Raw genomic sequence first — 22,647 nt, 5'->3', positions numbered from 1 at the left:
GCTTAAAAGGTTATTTAAATGTTCTTCAGAATATAAATAGTAAGAGCGTTTCTTTAGGGATTCATAAAAGATTCTTCAACTGTAGAGCTACTTTTGGTTGTTTAAACAGTATGTTGTATGTTTGATGGTGACCTGTGGTAGATAGGTAATGTATTTAAAGGTTAATCATTAACTTTGAGGAGGGGCATGATCTCAAACAGAGAAGCAGATAAAACGCACAAACACAAAGCTTATTTTCGGACATGTTTTCTCGGCGCCTGGTTGCAGAGGATGGACAACGCCTAAAATAAGAGGTAAATATGTTATTAGAGAAAAACTAATCCATAACAGAATGTGTTGTGAATGGTTTTGGACATTGACTCCTTAGAGCACACAAGTGCTATTAAATTTTTTTACAAGTCATGCTGGGTTTCCCAACTCACAAATACAGTACTATAAATAGATAAATGATGTCCAAACCGGATTTAACACTTTCTAAAAACGTTTTCAAATTTGTTTATAGTGAACATTTTGTTGTTGTATGATATTGGACATAATCATTTATGTTAGGTTTTTGAGTGTTTGTGGTGATGTCAAAAAGCTCAACTTCATGATGGTCTATTTTACAGAGAGCAAACTATGTCTTCTATTGGTTCATAACTGACCGACGCAGTTGAGTACTCATTGGCTAGAAAATGTTGGCTCTGAAACACGTAAATGGTAAAGATGGAGACGATGAAAGCAATGTTCCTCTGTTATGTGAAGACAGCAGTTCAGAAAGCCTCACCACACAACACCGAAGGGCAGAGTCCAGGGAATTCATCTTCAGCCGGTGGGTTTGTCCGAGATAAGCACACAGTGACATGCAAGCCATGTACAAGTTTCACTGGAGATTTTACAACACGTACACACATTTGTTAAAACTAAAAGAGCACATTTAACACGTTCAGTTAAACGTCATAACGCTTAGTTTCATGAAACTGGTGCTTTACGATTTCAGGAGGAACAATCTTATTATAAGCGTTGTTACGTTGGTGAGTTGTTACTCTGCACTTCTGGTTCCTGCGTATCTACCAACCCCAGAGCTGATCTGGACAAATGACAGTTCTGCTGAAATATCGGTACAGTAAATCACAAAAAATATGATTTTAGCCGATTTTAGCCGGGTTGATATCTAAGCCCTCACTTGTACACACCTCAGGCTCTTCTGAATCACTCAGCAGCTCTGCTGTCTCAGTCATGCCACATTGGATGGACCGTGGAGAGGCTTAGGAAACTGTCAACACCTGCTGGACTCCTGAAGATTCCCGTATTCCTGGAAAATGGTACGGGTGACTGGGCATTGCCGCCTCCTCTGGGTTTGATGGGCATTGAGGAGATGGTGTCTCAGGCCCTGAGAGCTTTACCGTACACCGGATTACCTTCTGGTTCAGAGACCTGCAAGAGATGTGTGGTGGTTGGAAGTGGAGGGATTTTACATGGCAAAAATCTTGGACCTCATATCGACCAGTATGACATTATAATTAGGTTAGTTTACAATTTAGACACCACAATATGATTTAAATGCACCTACAGTAAGCAATAAACAATTATTAATTTAATTTATTGCATACTGTACCATGTACCAGTTTGATATTTTGTTATTTAATGCAAACATTCAGGCATTTTTAAGTGTGGCTTAAGTCTCCAAACACTTTTTGTTGCCAGTGTATTTGCAAAGATTGTTTTGATGTGATCTGCATATTTGCATTTGATATTTGTTTTTTAATTAGAATGAACAATGCCCCAGTTTTTGGATTTGAGAGAGATGCTGGCTCCAGAACGACAATTCGTCTCATATATCCAGAAGGAGCTCCTTCCCTATCTCAAGAATACAAGAACACTGAAATGGTGGCCTTGGTTATATTCAAGAGCTTAGATTTAGCTTGGCTCACCTCTGTAGTAACCAAAAACCCTTTAGTGAGTACCGTCAGAAGACTCCAATCTTGACTTTTTCTAGAAACAGAAGGATTTTTATTGTCAACATTAAAGAGTACACTAACATACATCTATACATGTATATGCAATGTTCATCATAAGCACTAACGGTAAAAATAAGGCCACTAAGATAATTTTGTCTATCTCTGTATCTCTTTAGAGTTGGTGGTCTAAATTGTGGTTCTGGAGGGATGTCATAGACTCAATTCCTCTTCAACCAGAAAACTTTCGCATTCTGAACCCTGAAATCATGTACAGGACTGGACAGGTACTGCAAAACTACGTCGAGCAACAGCGAAAGGTCAGTACTGCACTGTAAACAAATATCATAAAAAACGAACAAATGACTGGCAGCAACGACTGCCAAACATACATTTTTAAAATAAAAAATTAAATTGCAAAATATGTCCCAAATTTGAAAATTAAATGCCAAAATAAAAATTACAACATTAAATTATATTATTTTATTTTCAAAGTGATGAAGCATCATTCCGGCCAAATAAAAAAATAAAATAAAATTGATGATTTGACATTTCATTTTCCATAGTATGGTCATGCACTTTTAATATAACAAACTACACATTTAATTACAGATTTTTGTTGTAAATTTACATGAATTTGTATGTAATTTTAGAAAATAATACTGTATAAATAATATAGTATCTTCCTGTATAAAAACATAGATTTTCTGGATTTTGTCATTAATGACATAATACTTAAAATAACAGTTGAGCTGTTAATTGACAGATAATGTTTGTAATATTACAGTTTTAATTATAAGTAAACCACTGTAAAACATTTAGAGTAATTGGTCGTAAAAATAGGATCTTTTTTAACAATGGTCACCACCACATGCAATGCTCTCTACTTCAATGCGATCTAATTTAACCTGGAAATAAAGTAATAGAATTAGTCATTTATCAGCTTAGGGGTAGAGCATTGGGTTAGCAGTGCAAAAGATCATGGGTTCGATCCCAGGAACACACATGCTTATATATAAGAATGCATTCCTTGTAATTCCTGCAAGTCACTTTGGATAAAAGCATCTGCCAAATGCATAAATGTAATGTTAATGTAAGATAATCAAACAACACACTGTTTGACATTTTTGCACAAAATTTGTGACCAGTTCAAGGGAATGATGCATATCAAAATACAAAACTCCACTTTTTCTCATTTTTTACTCAACATATGCTGATAATATAATTTTTAACGGCAAAAACTATTAAAAGAAAAGATTTTTGACAGGCACTATATATTTTGTGTTTGTTAGATGGTACCGACACTGGGGATAATCGCAACAGTTCTGGCCATGCAGGTGTGTGATGAAGTGAGTCTTGCTGGATTCGGATATGACCTGCAACACCCAGGAGCTCAGCTGCATTACTACGGGTCAATGCGCATGGACTCCATGAAAACACAGGTGGTTCATGATGTCAGTGCCGAGACCATATTACTCCGGGAACTAGTTAAAGCTGGAGCTATCCATGACCTGACGGGTGCATTATGATAACATCAGAGACCATTTGTTCACCTCTTTCTTGATTTTACATGACAACATCAAAAGACAATAACATAATCATTTCATTTAAATAATTTACTACTAAAATATTACTATACATCTACCGTAAATCAAATATATATTTTTTTATAAATTATAGTATTACCCTCAGCTGTTTCCCAGTAACTTACAGTAGATTTACTGGCAACAGCTTGTTCAAAGTTAAATAAACATTAAAAAATAACAAGACTTTACCTTTACAGGACAAAACTATAAAATTACATCATTATGCAAAAGCATTCTGGAAACCAAAATCAGGAAAAAAATGAAAAAGGTTGATGGGGATTTCTGGTTCCCAGAATGGATTGCATGGGTTTTTTTATATTTTTATTCTTTAAAGACAAAGACTTGGTAATGTTTAATATAATTTTTTTCTTTGAACAAACTGTTGCCAATAAATTAGATAAATCTACAGTAAGTTACTGGCAAACTGCTGCATTACAACAACTAATTTTTCACAGTGTATAATATTTTGATTACTTTAGAAAAATAGGTATTTATTTATTATACGAGCATGAAAAAATTATGTATGTTATATAAAGTAATGTTATATATGTGCTATATTAAAACAATGGACTCCTGTAACTGTTGTCATGGGACAGATATATCTTGATTTAAACACTAAAATAATGACACTGAAAGCACAAATACTTATTTATAAAGTTGAATTTTTACTTAAATATTTAATTTTAACATACTAATACAGTGATAAGGAATATTTTATCATGTCATGATCATGATTTACAGCAGTTCTGACATTATGGAAGTAGAAAATTGTGCTGTTATAATATACCTTAATATTTACTTCACACTTTCTTTAAAAATAGTAAGATAAAATAGTTTACATGGTGTATCTCATCTTTACCCCACCACAACAGCAAAAACTACATTTATCAGCACCTTTACACAAATTCCTATATAACTTATTAAAAACTGTCTTTAATACTTATAAAAGACTGGAGTGTTTTTTCCAACTCCACATTAAAGTTTCATGTTTTAGTTCTGTTATTAAGCAGATCCAAGATGAACTCTTGAAGTGTTTCTGTAAAATATTTGGTCTTGGCTTTTACAAAAATGATCAGGAACATTAGTGCATTTTATACATGTAGCACCTTAATATACTTCTACTAACAAAGCATTATTTTTCTAAACGTTTCTTGGATATGCTCCGCTCATTGTAAGCAAAAGAAAATCAATGCTTTGTTTCTTGGCACATTTTTTTTTTCTGCAAATAATCACACTGAAATGAAAAGTGCTTGTGCAGTAGGTGCAGAAAACGTATGGATTATCTATATATATACAATAAGTAAACATGCCGCATATGCTGTATTACTGTTTACTGAGGAAAGACTCACGAGTGCTCTTCACAGTAGAGGAATACGTGTGGGTTCCCACAGCTTACGGGCCAACTGACTGCAGTGCTGCAGAATATATTCAGTGGGAATTACACCAAGATGAACAGTCAGCAGTTCATAACACTTCACCACCTCGCTCGGATGACTTCTGTTGTAATATCGCAGCAGTTTCCTGTAACGTCATACAGAGCAGAGCAGAGCAGACATAAAAATGCAATTGATAATAAATTGTCATCACACAATAATGATCAGGACATGCAACTTAAATTAAAACAGATCATACAAAAGATAGATAAGAAGTAAACTGTAAAAAAAGCTGTCACAGGGGGCGGTACCCTATCTATCTTTACCTAAATGGTACCTATTACCACTTTATTAACCTCTTAAAGTTCCAATGTACCGTGGGCAGAACGTTGCAATTCTTTGACAGTAAACTTAATGACATACAACACCTCAAAAACAAAAAGCTAAACATGTCACATATCTTTGAAAAGCTGATATTCTTGCGATTTGAATAATGTAAACCATTTTATGATACAATCAACACAGCAGGTTGTGTCCATTTTAGGCATTTGTTTTTAATAGTAGAAAAGAGACCGCACTCAGAGACTGAATCAAATACAAAAACTGTATTAAAATACCGAATCGTGTTCACAGGCCATAACAAACAAAAAGACAAACGTTTCGGGCTTAGCCCATCATCAGTGTCACAATTTCGAAACACGTCATAAGGCGCTAATGCCTCTTATAGGTTCCTACACCAATCACTCCGTCTGTGGAAAAGGATACACCCATGATCATTACTGGCAATCAACCATTGGCTAAAGTCGTGAATATATTACATAAGCTTGTCCAATAGAACATCCTATCAATCCCAACCATGATAAAATGTACTACGAAAGACAAAAATATAATAAACTTCAAGAAAACAAAATACACTAATAATACCATAAAGAAAACTAAATAAGCCAAAAGCGAAAAATACAAAAGTGAAACCTAATGCTCAATAATCAACCATACATCATATAATACAATACTAGAGCAAGAAAAAAAAAAGAAAAAGAAAAACAGAGCAAAAACCAGGGCATATATACATACAGGTAACCAATCAATAAATGTTTCTCTTACAAAAATTTGATTTAGTTTTCTTTATGGTATTATTAGTGTATTTTGTTTTCTTGAAGTTTATTATATTTTTGTCTTTCGTAGTACATTTTATCATGGTTGGGATTGATAGGATGTTCTATTGGACAAGCTTATGTAATATATTCACGACTATAGCCAATGGTTGATTGCCAGTAATGATCATGGGTGTATCCTTTTCCACAGACGGAGTGATTGGTGTAGGAACCTATAAGAGGCATTAGCGCCTTATGACGTGTTTCGAAATTGTGACACTGATGATGGGCTAAGCCCGAAACGTTTGTCTTTTTGTTTGTTATGGCCTGTGAACATGATTCGGTATTTTAATACAGTTTTTGTATTTGATTCAGTCTCTGAGTGCGGTCTCTTTTCTACTATTATACTCATTTCCTTTGGAGTTACGCACCGGGCACACAATATAGACATTAGGCGCGGACGGACGCCACTTTTTCTCACAGGCATTTGTTTTTAGAAATGCTATGGGTACTGCCCTAGTGACACGATTTTATTCTGATACATAAATAACATAATAACTTTAAGAAGAGTATAATTGCTTTAATAATTTGTAAATCTCACAAAAAAAGTCTACATTTTAATGATTAATTATTATGTTCTATGTTAATTCTGTTGTTTTTATGACGACTTATTTACCTGTAATAATCCCAGGCGAGCATGCCGATCGGGGCAGAATCATCTGGGAGGCTCGGTATGTCTATTACTTCTAGTTTATAACCCTGTAAACCAAATTCACACCGGATTAATTCTGAAAACATTGCTCTTAATATTTTCATGATTACAGTAATAAAGATCATCCGAGATAAAGAAGACAAATACCGATTCATTTTCAAACCACAGGAAATAAGAGCAGAAATAATCTCCATCTCTGTACGTGACAGTGGTGTAACCTTTCTGCAGATACCGCCGAGCCGTCCCGACAAGACCCCAAACCTGCAAAGAAATGCAGAAAATACTTAAAATAATTAAGACATATAAAACGGGTAATCTAATTCTGATAATAGGTTTGTTTTTGAAACGAATCTTACATTTGGGGAGGTAAAAATTAATTGTATAGGGCTGTATTATTTATTTTTAAAAGTAGCCTAAATATACCAATTAGGCATCGCAAGTGCTATTAAATAGCTTAAAAGTATTTATATACTTTCTCAAAATAATTCTTACTATCTTAAAGGCGGGGTGCGTGATCTTGAAAAACACTTTGGGAGTCGTGCCGACTACCAAAACACACTTGTAGCCAATCAGCAGTAAGGGGGGTGTCTACTAACGGACATCGTTGCCTGGGTTGCGTATGTGTGGGGCGGGTCTATCAAAAGAAGGTCTAGATTCTATTGGGGTAGGGGCGTGTTTGTTGAGATGATTTCAAATGTCAACATTGCAATCAGAGATCAAGAAAAGAACACTGCTAAAATAGTTTATTTTTCTCACAATATAATATTGAAACATTGAAGCTTGAAAACAACGGGTGTTTGTGTTCCTTTTAAAAATGTGACCCAGTCTGTGAACACCAAGGTACATGCATTTTTGGGCTTCACTGTTTTTTTTTTTTTACATATAATCCTCATACTACATAATGTAAAGAATATTCTGTAAAAATATAACTTGTCATCTTTAATATTGACTGACGGGGTTACAAATGATGGTTATTTGAAAACATAACACACCTTGTTCTTTATGAAGTGAGCTAATGGACCCTTTCCAAGCTCAGAGACAGTGCGATCAGTCACATTTAAGGAGGGTGCGATCATATGACCCCCTGAACGATCCACATAGATGAAGTGAATGAGACCAGGAAACTCTTCCAGGTATGTGAATACACAGTCAAAGTTCAAACCAAACTATGCGGAAGTGGATAGCGGATGCAATACCGTACATCTAAATAACAAAGTGCAGAACAAGCATAACAGAAAGGATATGACACCATTGTGATGTTTCTTTTGCTTTTCACCAGCAAAAAATCCTTGAAGTCCATCAACTTCTCTCTGAAATGAAAAGGGTAAAGACAGAAGGTCAAAAGTGAAAATGCTTACAATAAATGCTGTGGAAACGTCCATGCATACATACTGGGCCATGTTTAAGACTCGTTCTTGCAGACGTGGAGCCAAACGCTGAGAGCCGCTCATGCACTCGGCTGCAAAACACTGTCTGTACACGCCACACAACTGAGTCTTCATGTTTCTACAAGCGGGCAGCAATCTGCAACACAAGATAAAGGAGTTAACATGCTGGATGATGAACAGTGAAAGGTCAAAGTGAATGGAGTCGCATCTCCGTAATATAAAGAAAACACTCACTCGCTTGTGAATCCAGGTCCAGACCGAGTAAAAGCTTTGTTCTTAAAGTCTGCCCACACATTTTGAAGTTGACCAGTCTGAAGAAATACATACTGTACAGCATTACATTTAAGATACACATTAAAAAGTCGATTATAAAGTAGAAATGTGTGTTGCTGACCTGGATGTCCATGCTGGCTAAAGTTTTGATGAACCGGTCCAGTTTGCTCCGGTGCTCCTGAAATGATGGCTGACCCCGCAAGGTGGCTCCATGACCTTCACATAACCTCTTCTCCAGCTTCACAAATGCTTCCAGATAGATGTAAATACTCATCGCTATGTGAGTGTTCGGGATCTGTTCACACATATGGAGAAATACAGTGGGAAGTGTGAATGGCTATTAAGTGAATGGCTATGTACTGAAGAAAACAAATATCACATTCAGTTTTTGCTACAATAAAAGTCCAGAAGAAAAGACCACTGTTAAAATTAAATCCAGCAAAAAAATTGGTTGAAATGTTGATTTGAATACTCATAATACAATATTCAGAAGAACGGTCACCTTGGTAAGGAGCACTAGTGTGATTCCCGGCCAGAGAGGAAAACAATACATGGAGTGAGGCATCATGGGAAACAAGCCTTCGTTCTTAAGTGTGGTTTCCAGAAAAACTCTGAACGGAGCTGAAGGGTCAGGAGTGGGAACTTCAAGAGTTTTAAGGCTGTCCTCTGCCATCTAAAATCATTGAAGAACGCAAGAAACATCTTTTCTATTAATATACATTTTAGGTGGGTGATGTTCCTTCAGAAATCATTTTCAAATGATCATACAGTGCAGATGTAACAGCATGCACACTGTCAGAAATAAATGGTCGAAAAATTGTCCCAAGCTGTCAGCACCCCTTTAAAAATTCCTAATATGTACCATTTAGATACAAACATGTATACATTCTGTACCAATATGTACCTCGAGGTACTAATATGCAATCTTTGGTACCAATACTGTATATACCTAATTATAAAAATGAACGTTTTCGGTGCAAAGGTGTACTTTAAAAGGGCATGTGGCTTACCTGAATATCAGGATCAACAAACTGGAAGACAGGAGGACTCTCGCCTCTTGATTGGGCTATGCATGGAAACACAAGAAGTCTTTTTGAAAAATTCACATTTGTGGTTTCTAAGGGTGGTCTTTAAATGGCACAGTCCTAAAATGATCTGACACATAGCTGTCATGATTACTTTAAACAGAAAGTTCACCCTTAAATATTTACTCACCCTCATGTTGTTTGAACCCCCAATGTCTTTATTTGTTCTTCAGAACCCAAATGCAGATTTTTAGTTTAGGTTTACTTAAAATAATGTGTAACAACTAGAACAATAGTGATATAGATAAAAAGAAGGTAGAGGAGTGTCCTTAAGAAGCCACTTCCACACTGTAAAAAATACTTTGCTACCTTAAAATGTTTTGTTGAATCAACTCGGATTTACAAGTCATTTCAACCTACTATTATTTATCTTGACTAGAGATTTGAGAGAGTTGTTATAACTACAGGTGAGTTGTTATAACTTATAAAATTAAGTTTACTTTTCTCTTTTATCTCTGTTGACATGACTTGAAAATCTAAGTTGATTTAACAAAACATTTTAAGGCAGCAAAGTATTTTTACAGTGCATAGTAACCAGAAACCCCCAAACAACACTTTTTTTTAATCTGCATTTTGGTTCTGAAGAGCAATAAAAGACATTGGTGGTTCATACGCTATGAGGGTAAGTAAATAATGACAAAGTTACAATTTTTGGGGTAATCTATCACAGAGGCGTGCCCACTCAGATTTTTAAGCCCAGTTAAGCCACTTGTTTTATAGGCAAAAATATGAGCAGTTCTTCACTTCCCTGTGAGATTTTCGGTGTTTTAAGCACTTGTTTTATTCTGGACCCAATGAACTATTAACGCATTATACAAATGCATTATTTTTAACTTTCCCCAACACTGTTCAAAACGCAGCAGCTACAGCAATGTTCAGTTTACCCTACTTGTGTTCAAAGATAATGGTTCAAAGTCAATTTCTTAATGTCTATATCTAGATTTACCCTTAAAGGGGGCGCGGGGCCACACGTTCATGTGCTCTGACTCTAAGGTCAAATTTATGATGCAAAATTATTTTATATAAATATATTTGTATAGACTAGGGCACGTATCCCTAAAGATTCTGAGAATCCTCTCAGAGAGCTCCTAACTTAACCTAAAAATTCCTTGCCAGGAGTTTTAGCTTAGAAGTGATTCCAGAACATTTTCAGTGAACTCTGAGCAAGGAATGGATGGAAAATCCTAGTGAGGAGGTGTGGTTTATACCGTTGCTACGTGTGACAATATCTTGATTAGTGACTGTGATTGGTTGGTTGTCCAAGAAGGAAGAAAAAGAGTAATAATAGGATCTATTATTAGCCATCAATTTGATATTGCAGGTATACTTTTACCTATAATATATATATATATATATATATATATATATATATATATATATATATATATATATATATATATATATATATATATATATATATATATATATATATATATATATATATATATATATATATATATTTATGTATAATATATATATATACACATATATATATATACATATATACATATACATACATATATATATATATATATATATATATACATATATATGTATTATATATATATATATTTATGTATTATATATATATATATATATAAATAATATACAATATAGATTTAATATATACGTAATATTTATTTTAAATAATAATAAATAAAGTATAAACTTATATATATATATATATATATATATATATATATATATGTAAGTGCTGTTAATGTCATACTTAACGTATTAGATAGGAAATAAACAGCAACACAATGTTCTGTAAGTTTGTGTGATTACTTTGTTTTATAGATGTCTGTAACAGACCTAAATCATCTCTGCTGCATAGTTGCATTTTTTCTAGTTACCGAATCTGTTACTGTAGTTAATGTAGTGATTACTTTTAATTCTGGCGCTATATTATATAATTATTTCTCTAATAAGATCGGTCACAAACATGATTCCTGCACGATCTAATGTGTTCCAGGTTAACGTACTGTCATTCATTGTGTGCAATTTTTTGTCTCCCTCTTCGTGTTATGTCCACTTTCCCAGTTGCTAAAAAAACTCTTAAGCCTCTTAAAAGTCCTCGTCCATGCTCCTAACAATTTTGACCTTAAGACCTCTTTTAAGGGTTAAGATGCTTTCTAAATTACTTTTTTCTTTACTAGGATTTTTTCTTTAATTTTAAGAGTAAACGCCCACATTTCTAAGAATTTTCTTAGAATTGCGTCACTAGGAGCTACTTTTTGCATTAAGATTCTTTAGGGATACGGACCCAGTTTTTTTTAAAGTTGCATGCTTTCAATTATGCAAATTAAATTGTGAAACTAAACGAAAAATTACAGCATTACATTAAGATCTACTTACGTTGCATCAAAGGTTTCTTTTACTCCCCGTTGCACTTAAAATTAATATGTGACTATTTCTTAAAACCAACTTTACTAAGCAATTCTGTGCTTTATATATAAATATAAATTTTTTGTCCAAGCACAACAAAACACAATATTCACAAAAACACTCCTTTTCCTCTCATATTTTCATTATACTACATTTGATTATAATTTAGACCCTTAATGATGTCCCTGAGCTCCACTGGTGTATAACCAGCATCATTATTTGTGCCCTGGGTTGACTCACCTGACTCCCTGTCAGGAGGAGAAGACTCTGGTGTGTAGAACACATCTGCAACTGAAGTCTTCTCCATCTCCTAAACACATCACAATATAAGCAAACGATGGAGCACTATAAAAAAAATTGTAAATGCAAACTGAAGTTGAGACATCAGACCTCAGGAGATGAATCATCCAGGTTCATTTTGCTGGGGTAGAGATCTTGCACCAGGATGATGAGAGCCAGAAGATCAGAGGTGGTCAGGGTGCTGGCATTTCGACTGTAAAATATGAAAGCTCATCATTAAAAGGTTGCCAGCATGCAGGACATTGCAGTCATTGCACAAAAATAATTATTCTTTGTCATTTTCTATCAATAATGTCAAAGTCAAATGTACTGACTTTTTATTTCCAGCAGTAACAGACAGGAGTACATTTATATTTTTCACCTCTTAAAAAATGCTTATGCATAATGTCACTACTTATGGATGGGTCCTGTGCCAAGGTTTCCAGGCAGACCCCCCACACAATTTACATTTTTGTTAGTTTTATGGTGTTTATGATGTTTTCATCACCTGGAATAGAAAGCCAGCAGTTTGGTGTGCACCAGTATAAAAGCATGCAGGACTTCCTCTCCAGCTCTCTCCACACTGCTGTTAATCTGCTGCACCAAATGACGCTCCAAAAACACAATACACTGTTCACACAGGGTCGGGTGGATCAACCTCTCCACGGCCTAAACATAACCACAACAATTATCATCCATTATCAAAACATTAGACAGCTACAGCTATGCAAAAACTGCCCACACCTCTACTAAAAAGCTTTGGTCCTGCTCTCGTAAGCGACTGGATGTTTCCAAAACGCTTTGTAGTTTCTGCCAAAGATGCTTTCTTTGCTCAGTATCTTGTGGGCGCAATCTGACAAATAAATATCAAATATATGAAAAAGTCTACTCATAAATGTCACGTTTCAATGGTTTTATTTAATCAATTGCATTCAAGTTACTTGAATCAAGCATGCAGTTCTTACGCTTTCCTCAAGAGGGCGCTGCTGAGTGTGACCATCCCAAACATGATTTCTATGTGTTTCCTCATCACATAGATCTTTCTCTTCAAATCCTCCTCCGTTTCATCTCCATCTCGGTTTACAGCGATGTACAGGCATTCATCAAACTGCACGACAGACAGACACATGGTGATTTCAGAGCCACACAGTTACTACTATGAACTCTTTAGGTACAACAATGTACTTTTGGAAAGGGTACCACCCCAATAACAGCTGGGGAGTATTTTTTTCTGACAGTGCAGTGTTTGATCATATGTTCATTACCTGATGCAGAACATATTTATGATTGTTTTCTGTGGTGAAGGATGTGTAGCCGTCCCCAAGTCTGTCCACCATGGTGCTACAAGAGATGATGATGGGTGCGAAGAGGGTGTTAATGCTGTCTTCAAATGCAGGCTGATGAGATGCAACACACATGCAACACATAAAATTAACAATGAATCTGCAACATTACACAAATACTCATTCATAAAATCAACATATGACATAAGCCCAGATACTTGAAACACAAGCAATGGTACCCAAAGTTCAATCGGTCTACAGACAAAGTTTTGGTCTCTTTAAAAAAGATTATTGTGACTTAAAAATTTGCCTTATTAACAAGGCTAAATATTCAGATGTATTATTTAATCCAAAAAGCATATGGATTATTACTCTCACCCGTTCTCCTTCCTCATGGAAAACTCCATATTGCTCCTGAATACGCTGCTCGAACTCCGAGTCGGTCCAGTAGAACAGAACCTCTGCATTCTCATTGGCCACCAATAAACACTTCATTTCATCTAAACATGCAACATAAAATCTGTTTATGGATAATTCATGTATAATAAACACATGAGTTTCCTATATTTAGTGTAAATATTAGGCTTATATCAGTGTATGCTGCTTAAAACAGTTTACAGTTTTGGGGCCCGTGACCTGAGCCTTACAAGCATGTTTTAGTTTTGCAATTTGCATCACAAAAAAAAAACTTTTAGAGGGCACTTTTAAAGATCAAACCTGGAATAAGCATTTACAATAAAAAAATTAAATATATGTCATGTAAAGTCCCATGCAAATTCTTTTTTTTTTTACATTTATTTCAAATGTATTTACATAGCACTTCCTACAGTTTTGGATTGCTGCAAAGCAGCTTGACAGAAAATACATTTTAGGAATAACCTAAGAGACGTATAGTAAGAGAAAATAAGGATAGCATAGACATAAGAGAAAAAGAAAGTAGTTTCATTTAATAATTCTGTAGTAAGACATTTTTTAACACAATGCAATTGGATCATTCTTGCTTTTAAATAAAATTCACACTCGCATTTATTTTACGTAAAGTGACATGATAAAAAATCACAACAGATTTCATTGCTTTAATTCCGACATGATGAAATACAAATGTGTACAAACTTATGTCTATACTTATCTGACCCAACTCACACTCACACAAAAGCAACAAGTTAAGGAGTGAACCATGTGCAACAATGCAGTAAACTAACCTACTTACTCTTTGATGTGTTCGCCTGTAGAGCAGAAGAGTTTCATTGTGTCCGCTTGTGTTATTACTACAGCACAACAATCAGTTTTGATCAGTTCAAGCGCTTCCGTAATGTTACACTGTAGCACTGCGTGCGTCATGTGACCTGATGATGATCACCCGCCCGCCTATAGCGCGTCACCTCGGGTCATGTGCGCGAGATCAGTAACGCGTGACACAACTCATTCATACAATAAACTTCATTCAACTTCATATATTACAACACAAATATCTAGAAAGCTACTTTCTACCTTTTCTTCTTTCTTTCTTTCTTTCTTTCTTTCTTTTTTTCTGTTTCTTACTTTTTCTTTTTAATAGGAATTTAATAGGTTTTCAGCTGCATTTGATATGAATATGAATCACAAAACAATTTTAGAAATAGCAAAAACGTAACATTCACAAATATGAAGCCATTGTTTTATCCGCAAGAAACTACATAAGTTCCCACAAGGTATAAATGTAAACTGGCTTATAATAGGCTATACTGAAAATTTACTGTACTAGCAGCTGTTTGCCAGTAGCTTATTTATTTTATTTACTAAACATTTTGTTAAAAGTTACATGAACATTAAACATTAACAAGTCTGTATCTTTACAGAATAAAAAATAACAGCCTCATGCAAAGCATTCTGGGAACCAAAATCTAAAAAAAAACCCAGAAAGGGTTGATGAGGATTTCTGGTTTGCAGAATGCTTTGCACAACGCTGTTATATTATACAACAAATACTTTTTAATATATAATGTTCATTTAACTTTGAACAAACATACATTTTAATCTACAATAAGTTACTGCCAGCTCCATAACCAAAGCAAATGTTTTAGAGTTTAAATATTTGTAAAAAGAAACTGTGTTAGATAAATATTGTGATATTATAAACATTTCCATTTTTTGCTTGGGCCTTTTTCTCTGACATTTTATAGGGACCCCTTACAACTTTCTGGGGGACCCACGAGGGTCCCTGGACCCCAGTTCAAAAGCCCTGTTGTATAAATCTCATTGGCCCCCTAGTGGCAGTTTCTTATAAAATTCCAAACATTATACATTTTCCATCATCAGTGTGACACATGCCTGTAAGAATTTAACATTTTTACATTTTAACCTCTATTTAATTATCTTACATATACTATAAACATTATGAAATCCACCAATCTTGACTCAGGGGGTTGGGTTCTGGATACAAATAGGGTTAAAAGTATAAACATTTTCATGCTGGGTTTGGTTACACTATGCATGGCAAAGCCAGAGAAGTCACGCAAAGGAAGTTTGACTCTTCGCAGAACTCAAGCCTCCAGCATGTACAGTCTCAATGGAAAAGAAAGTCATATTTTATTATGTCTGTATGAATGCCGTCAATGTTCAGCTTTGATCAAATGACAAACATCTACCTGCCTTCTGCAAAGAGACATGAAACCAGCTTGCAAAACTCAAAACTGAATCCAAGTAAGCGTACTCTTGTCTGTTTATGCATCTGATTTAACGCAAACAAAATTGCAATATGTGGAAACATAAGCTGGCATTTAACTGCAAAATAAAACACATTATTTGTTAAAGTAAAACTATTTCAAGAATTTGGGCCCTCATGTCATAGATTAAACCGGCTAATTCTGAAAATAAGTGTTTGAATAAAGGTTGCTTTGTTTCATTGGCTTGAATCAGGACGTGTAATCATCGTAAAGGCCGGCTGCTTCATGTCAGAGTTTGAGAATCTTGAACCAGATAAACTGGAATATGAATGAGCCTGGATTCTGTTTATGAGTGAACCACGTTGAATCTTTTAAAATGAACCATATGTGGACCAGGGATATGTTTCCTAAAGCTCAATATGATGTTGCTTTTTCTGTAGTGTAGTGCAGTGTTTGTTATATTTAATCACATCATTGCTACAAAATGTACCAACCAATGGGAAAAACATTACAATCTTGAGATAGCTTAAGAAATCACAATCTTGTTTATCTGTTTCCACTGAGGTCTTACTGAATGGTTTTCATCAGTACACGATTGTATTGACACCATGGTTTTCTTCTATTTCTCAACAAAGCCCCAGCTGCTCAGAAGAGGAACATCTGCTGGTGTGTTGGTGCAACCTCTGGCTGACCAAACCGGCTCTTTTCCTTTCGTGAACCTCTAGCGCTGGGCTGAAGACCCTGCCGGGCCTTTGAAGACAGACGCAGTTCGTCTCCTCTCTGGCCTGATGGTGCATAAAGCTGTCGGTGTTGAGTTACCCGTCGTGTCGTACTGTCGCAATTTATTTCTTCTGTTCTTTGCATCCAGCCTGTGTTTAAATCATTGAGGTCTTAGTATGCTTTTATCCTCAAATCTTGCACTCCTGAACATATGCAGTCCTGCAATTCAGCTACTAAGTCATAGAGAAGTCTTATGGGGTCACATATTGGTCATTTTTTTAACAGTTTGTCTGACTGTACATAAGGGGTTCTTCAACTACTCTTCTTTGAGGGACAGATTTTAAAAATTACGCGGGCCAAACTTTTACCCCTTTTATACCTTTTATATATTTTTTACTTTTACTTATTATATATTATTATAATATATGTTATAACTTATGTTGTTTTTGTTAAGGTCATATATTAAAAAAACATGCATTTAAAAAAAACTCTTTTAAAAATTTTACTTTAACCCTTTAACTGCCACACCAAGAAATAGGCATTTTAATTTTTTTGTTTGCATTTCTTATATCCTTATGTCGCTAGTTAACACACTCATTTTTTCTTCACACATCCCATCATTTTTTTAACATCTCTACCAGATGGTTGATATGTCACTTAAAGGAATTCTATGGAAATCAGAAAATATGAACTGTAATACAATTTTTTTTAAACATAATAAAATAAAATAGTTTTGTATATTAAATATTCTTAATTATCAAAGTTAAAATATCAAAATATTTCAGGTTTTCATTTTAACACAGGAAATGAAATGTTTTTTTGTTTTTTAACAAAAAAAATAAAATAACTGAAAGTACCAAAAATAAAGATATTACATTCTTTCAGCATTCAAAACCTTAAATAAAAGAAGGCAAAAGATAGTAATACAATGGCATTTTATGTTAATTTATGATTCAAGAAACACACACTCATGTGTAGCGCAACAACATTTTTTGCCTTTTTTATAAATGAACATTTCTTTGTAAACCAACAATGCTGTGTAGAGTAAGCCAACATTAGAAACAATCTTTCAAACAATATAAAACATAATTTAAGAAGTAATTTCTGATTAATTAATCAGTAAACATGATTAATTATATGAATTCATTATATTTATTTCAAAAAATGTCCAGAAATAAATACTTAAGAAATTATCTCAATATATTCAATAAGAAATAACAATACTCTTCTCCTAATGACTAAAATTGCACTTCATGTTTTCTTTTTTAATATTTTAAAGATATATAGGCTAAACCACCTTTCCATTGTACACTACATTCAGACACTGTTGTCGGAGTTCGCCCCCCAGTGGCAGTTGTAATTAAATATCAGTTTAATCGTAAATCCGTGTCAACATGGGAGAGAAGCTCATTCCAGCACAAGAGCCTTTAATCCATGAATATAATATATAGGGGCGGTTTCCCGGACAGGGATTAGACTAGTCCTAGACTAAAACATTTTTAAGAGCTGTCCAAACTGAAAACAACTTGCACTGACATATCTTAAAATACATCAGTGCCCTTTGTTTTACCTCAAAATGCACACAGGTAATGTTTTTAGTAAGGCATGTTTGTTAAAACTAGTTATATTTCCTAATTAAACTAAGGTTTAGTCCTGGATTAAGCTAATCCTGGTCCGGGAAACCGCCCCTTAATATTCAAGTGTTAGTGATAAAGTTAAACAAAAAAGGATTAATAATTTTGACCTTGCACACAGTGTTTTGATTGAAAAACACACTTAAACACACAATTTCCGGTCGGCGTGTCACATCACATTTTTTTTATGCATCCTAAGCTCAAATTGTACCAGAACATTTTATGCACCTGCAGATGGTTGGCACCCCAAGCAGCCTCTTTTTCCGACTCTCCTTCCGGTTTATATACAATTTGTCATGCACAAAGGAAATGTAAAAGTAACCACGCTGATTTAAATCAGACAAAGATGACCGGTGGGCCGAATAAAAATGATTGGAGGGCCACATTTGGCCCGCGGGCCACCAGTTGACTATCAGTCTACTATTCAATATTCACTCTATAATGAATGTACTTCGGACAAAAGCAGGGTCTTCAATAAACATTTGTATTATTTTATTTATATATTTTGAAAAAAATAATAATATTCAGACGCAAACACTTTCACAATAAAATAATGCTCTGTAACACAAAAATATTAACAACTTCAAATATGCAACAAACCCTACAAATCTCTAGATCTCCCAACAAAATGTAATGACACAGACAGCATTATTGACCCTGGAACGAACACCTAAATGTATTAATACACAACAACAACAACAGTGGTAGATGGTGCTCATAAATTCTAGTAATCATGCATTGTACACATACACAACTCTTTACAAATTTGAGCTCCACTTCTGTTCAAACTGTTGTTTTTGCATGAAAAAGTGACATACAATGTAAAACATTGTGATACACGTGTGCATACTGCAATCATTAAAATTAAAACACCATTGCTAAACATTAACAGAGGCTATTAATCTCGATAAAAAAGTACAATATAATTATCTTCAAATGTGGACTGACTTAAATGAAAAGTCAACTGTTTTCTCTCAACATAATGTACATACACTCAAAACCACACATATACATTTATATAAATAAAATTTATAATGCATGGGAGCACTTAAAACAAAAATGCAAAACAAAATTTATGTACATTTATATAACAAATGGGCTTGAACCTGTACAATATCATCTGTCATCATGCTTAATATTAATTATTCAGCTAGCAGCACAAAGATAGCTGTACACAGGATTATCAACGGCCCCCCAAAAATACATTTTAAAAAGTATTAATTTCATTGCATCATGCAAGACCATTAGGTATTGTCCATAAAAGTGTACGGTAATAATTTGTGGGGCCAGTGTATTTGAACAGAATAAGGTAGTGTTAAAAATAGCAATATAAAAGAAATCTGGTATATAGTCTGAGCTCAGGTTCATGTTGTTACATTTCTCAAAATAAAAACTGTGATACATGCAAAATGACAGAACGGTACACGTACAAAATTAACTTATTTCCTGAGCTCCTCAACAACTTCATACGATCCACAGTTCTTCATAAAAACTATACCTTCTTTCAGCCTTAGATTCAGAGTTCAATGGAAAGTAAAATTAGTAAAAAAATAAAGCAGTATTTCTCAAAGCACCAGTAAATATGAATGTATAAATGCATGAAGATGTGTGTAGTCCAGAGGTACTCTTATGTATCATGTGACTATTTTCTAATTTAGAAGTGAAATACAAGGACCCTTCAGTAAATATTTGTTCCTTCGCATAATCTCTTCATCATCATGCAATCCAATTTTCTCAAGAAAAAAACACATAGCATACAAAACCCGAAACTGGAGGCTTCTTTTCAGGATGTAGGTCAATGTTATAAGTTTACAGGAAGGTCTGCTTGTTATGATTTAGAAGTGGAGGTTTACGTCTAAGGTTGAAGAAAAGAAAAGATCAAAAATTGTCCCTGTGTCTCTTGAGTGGCTTTAGCCCTTAAAAGAAAAAATCTGGATGACTTTTATTGGTCATATTTCTATCAAGAAATCATAGCCTTAACTGTGAACCTAACTATAACATACACATAAAACCATAAGGAAATGATTGGATGAAAGGAATGCTGCGTAAGCTCTTAACCCCAGCACTAAACCTAACCATAAAATCTTATTGGTTGACTGACTGGAATGTTTGTTAAGGAATGACAAGGATGTTAATCCAAAGTAATGTCCCACTCTGCAAAATCACGTTTCTCTGATAGACAGGACCACACAGAATCCGGCCACAGAAGTTCGCAGACTGGAACGTCGGGTGTTTACAAAGTTTTACATATTCCCCCCTCTCATGCATTTCAAATTTTTTTGATGATGCTTTCCGCCACCAATATGAAGTACTTGGGCGCTGTTTAACATGTCCAAATACAGATTTAGTATCAGTAAATTCTGACCAGGCCTGCTGAAAGACTTTATAATAATTTGATTTAATTGCATACAGGCCACACATTAGGTTTATAGCTTATTATGATTTTCAACAAAAGTTACAAATCCCTCAGGCTGCACTAAATAACACTTCAGATGTCACACCACTTTTGATTGCTTAAATCTGTTGTGTGCACAGATTTAGCATCTTTTTGCATCCAGACTTTGAATATTGGCATTTTGAAAACTTATATGGAGTGATATATATATCTTTAACCGAATGTGGATTAATTAAAACTGCGAATAGATAAAATCTGTCTGGTTGCTAACATTACTTTTTATTTACCTATATGTGTCATAAGTAGCACGGGTATATTTGTAGCAAAAGCCGAAATTATATTGTATGGGTCAAAATTACAGATTTTTTTTTTGCTAAAAATCATTAGAATATTAATATAATTTTTCATGATTCGAATTTTATTTTTGTGAGTGGACACAGTTGCTAAGGACTTCATTTGGACAACTTTAGAGTTGTTTTGCACTCCCCGATTCCAGATTTTTTAATATTTGTATCTCTGCCAAATTTTACTTTTCTAACAAACCATACATTAAAAGCTTATTTATTCATGATGTACACATGTTCATTTTAAACAATTGACCCTTATGACTGGTTTAGTGGTCCAGGGTCACATATTGCTAACAACAAACATGTTTAACTTTAGCTATCCATCTGTTTGACAAATTTTCAGGAGTGACTCCTGTTTGAGTATTCAGACTGAGCAATAATTGCTATGTGTACACTTTAAAAAATAAAGGTGTTAAAAATGTGAAAAGCTTTAACTTCTCCGTACAGCGTTACAAAGAAATCCTTAGGAAATCCTTAGGATTAGCTTTATTTTTAAAGAGCACCTATTTCATTGCTAAAAAAAGTTATTTGTGTATTTGGTATAATACAATGTGTTTGCATGTTTGATGGATAAAAAAACTATTTTCCACATACCAAACATTTTTTATAGCTCCAGATTTCACTCTCTTCCTGAAACGCATGGATTTGAAAAGCTCTGTGTCCCTGATTGGCCAGTTAATCTGTACGTTGTGATTGGTCTGAATACCTCTGACGTCAGCCGGAAATGTGACGCTCCTTACCATGTTTAAAAGATTTGTGCACAATGCAATGCTAACAGGAGTTAACTTGCAGACTGTGAGTCTGAAGCGGGAGAAATTATGATAATGTCGGTCTTCTCTACATCACCAATCCCAGGAAGAAAAATTTGTTGCCTAAAATCTGTGTGTTTGTTGTAGTCCAAGAAAAGAGATGTACATTGCTTTGGGGTTTGTACCTTTTGCATATCGTTAACATGTACTAATACACACCAAAGGAAATGTAAAATTGTGAATCGGACCATTGGTGCAATTTAAGAAACTATGTGGGCCCCAGTGACACATTTGTGCTTCAGTAAAAAAACATGAGGCTTCATAAAAAAACAAAAAAAACAAAAAAAAACACAAAAGAGCCACAATCCCAAAAACAACCAAAATAAAATACATTCACTTTCCACAAGTCTAGCTGTAGCTCTTGCAGAAAAAAATAAAACGATTCAGAGAAATGTAGTTGAAAGCGTTCAGTGCAGCCCTCGCATAAACGAAGGGCAGATCATTTCCATGTCTTTGTGGGCTTGTGAGGAGAATGTCACGATACGCCAGAAGATTGACTAATGGCAGTCAGTTTTTGTGTTATCTGCGGCAGGCATAAGCATTGAGATTCTTGATGACATAGAAACCGATGGATACGGGCGGCATAGCTATCGTTCGACCTGCCCTGAGTGTCCGTGGTTTAATCTCAGGAAGTGTCTCATTGTCCACCATGAGCAAAGGTTCTCCGTTCAGCTGCACAGACCTGCAGAATAAAGCCAC

At 34.7% G+C, this 22,647-nt stretch overlaps 3 protein-coding genes across 5 annotated transcripts in view; 1 reads left to right on the top strand and 2 right to left on the bottom strand.

The window, feature by feature from the left end:
- The first annotated feature begins 168 nt into the window (after positions 1–168).
- On the top strand, positions 169–4,078 carry st3gal7 (ST3 beta-galactoside alpha-2,3-sialyltransferase 7). 2 transcript variants are annotated; one of them, XM_065296058.2, is made up of 7 exons: positions 169–293; positions 609–811; positions 980–1,100; positions 1,181–1,506; positions 1,752–1,869; positions 2,117–2,257; positions 3,230–4,078. In XM_065296058.2, exons 2-7 carry the CDS (start codon positions 675–677, stop codon positions 3,464–3,466), a joined length of 1,080 nt encoding a protein of 359 aa, XP_065152130.1. In that variant the 5' UTR covers positions 169–293; positions 609–674; the 3' UTR covers positions 3,467–4,078. The 2 variants fall into 2 exon arrangements, with proteins under 2 accessions (XP_065152130.1, XP_065152129.1); XM_065296057.2 differs by having other exon boundaries at positions 1,752–1,938.
- A 143-nt stretch (positions 4,079–4,221) lies between these two features.
- Positions 4,222–14,737, bottom strand: hps1 (HPS1 biogenesis of lysosomal organelles complex 3 subunit 1). 2 transcript variants are annotated; one of them, XM_065296056.2, is made up of 18 exons: positions 14,609–14,737; positions 13,777–13,898; positions 13,381–13,512; positions 13,081–13,223; positions 12,860–12,968; positions 12,624–12,784; positions 12,227–12,329; positions 12,077–12,146; positions 9,374–9,429; positions 8,866–9,036; positions 8,485–8,658; positions 8,325–8,401; positions 8,095–8,226; positions 7,947–8,012; positions 7,695–7,839; positions 6,850–6,963; positions 6,667–6,749; positions 4,222–5,044 (listed from the first exon to the last, which is right to left on the bottom strand). In XM_065296056.2, exons 2-18 carry the CDS (start codon positions 13,891–13,893, stop codon positions 4,882–4,884), a joined length of 2,016 nt encoding a protein of 671 aa, XP_065152128.1. In that variant the 5' UTR covers positions 13,894–13,898; positions 14,609–14,737; the 3' UTR covers positions 4,222–4,881. The 2 variants fall into 2 exon arrangements, with proteins under 2 accessions (XP_065152128.1, XP_065152127.1); XM_065296055.1 differs by lacking the exons at positions 4,222–5,044; positions 6,667–6,749; positions 6,850–6,963 and having other exon boundaries at positions 7,719–8,012; positions 14,601–14,734.
- A 5,271-nt stretch (positions 14,738–20,008) lies between these two features.
- The window catches only part of hpse2 (heparanase 2), a 97,825-nt gene continuing 95,186 nt past the window's right edge, over positions 20,009–22,647 (bottom strand). Inside the window, exon 12 of the mRNA XM_065296048.2 lies at positions 20,009–22,630. Within this exon, the coding sequence (XP_065152120.1) occupies positions 22,468–22,630 (163 nt within the window). The 3' untranslated portion in view covers positions 20,009–22,467. The remainder of the gene's footprint in view (positions 22,631–22,647) is intronic.

Source organism: Paramisgurnus dabryanus, chromosome 20, assembly GCF_030506205.2.
Source record: "Paramisgurnus dabryanus chromosome 20, PD_genome_1.1, whole genome shotgun sequence".
NCBI lineage: Eukaryota > Metazoa > Chordata > Actinopteri > Cypriniformes > Cobitidae > Paramisgurnus > Paramisgurnus dabryanus.
The sequence above is the reverse complement of the archived record's forward strand: the minus strand, read 5'-3'. Positions and strand labels throughout refer to the sequence as shown.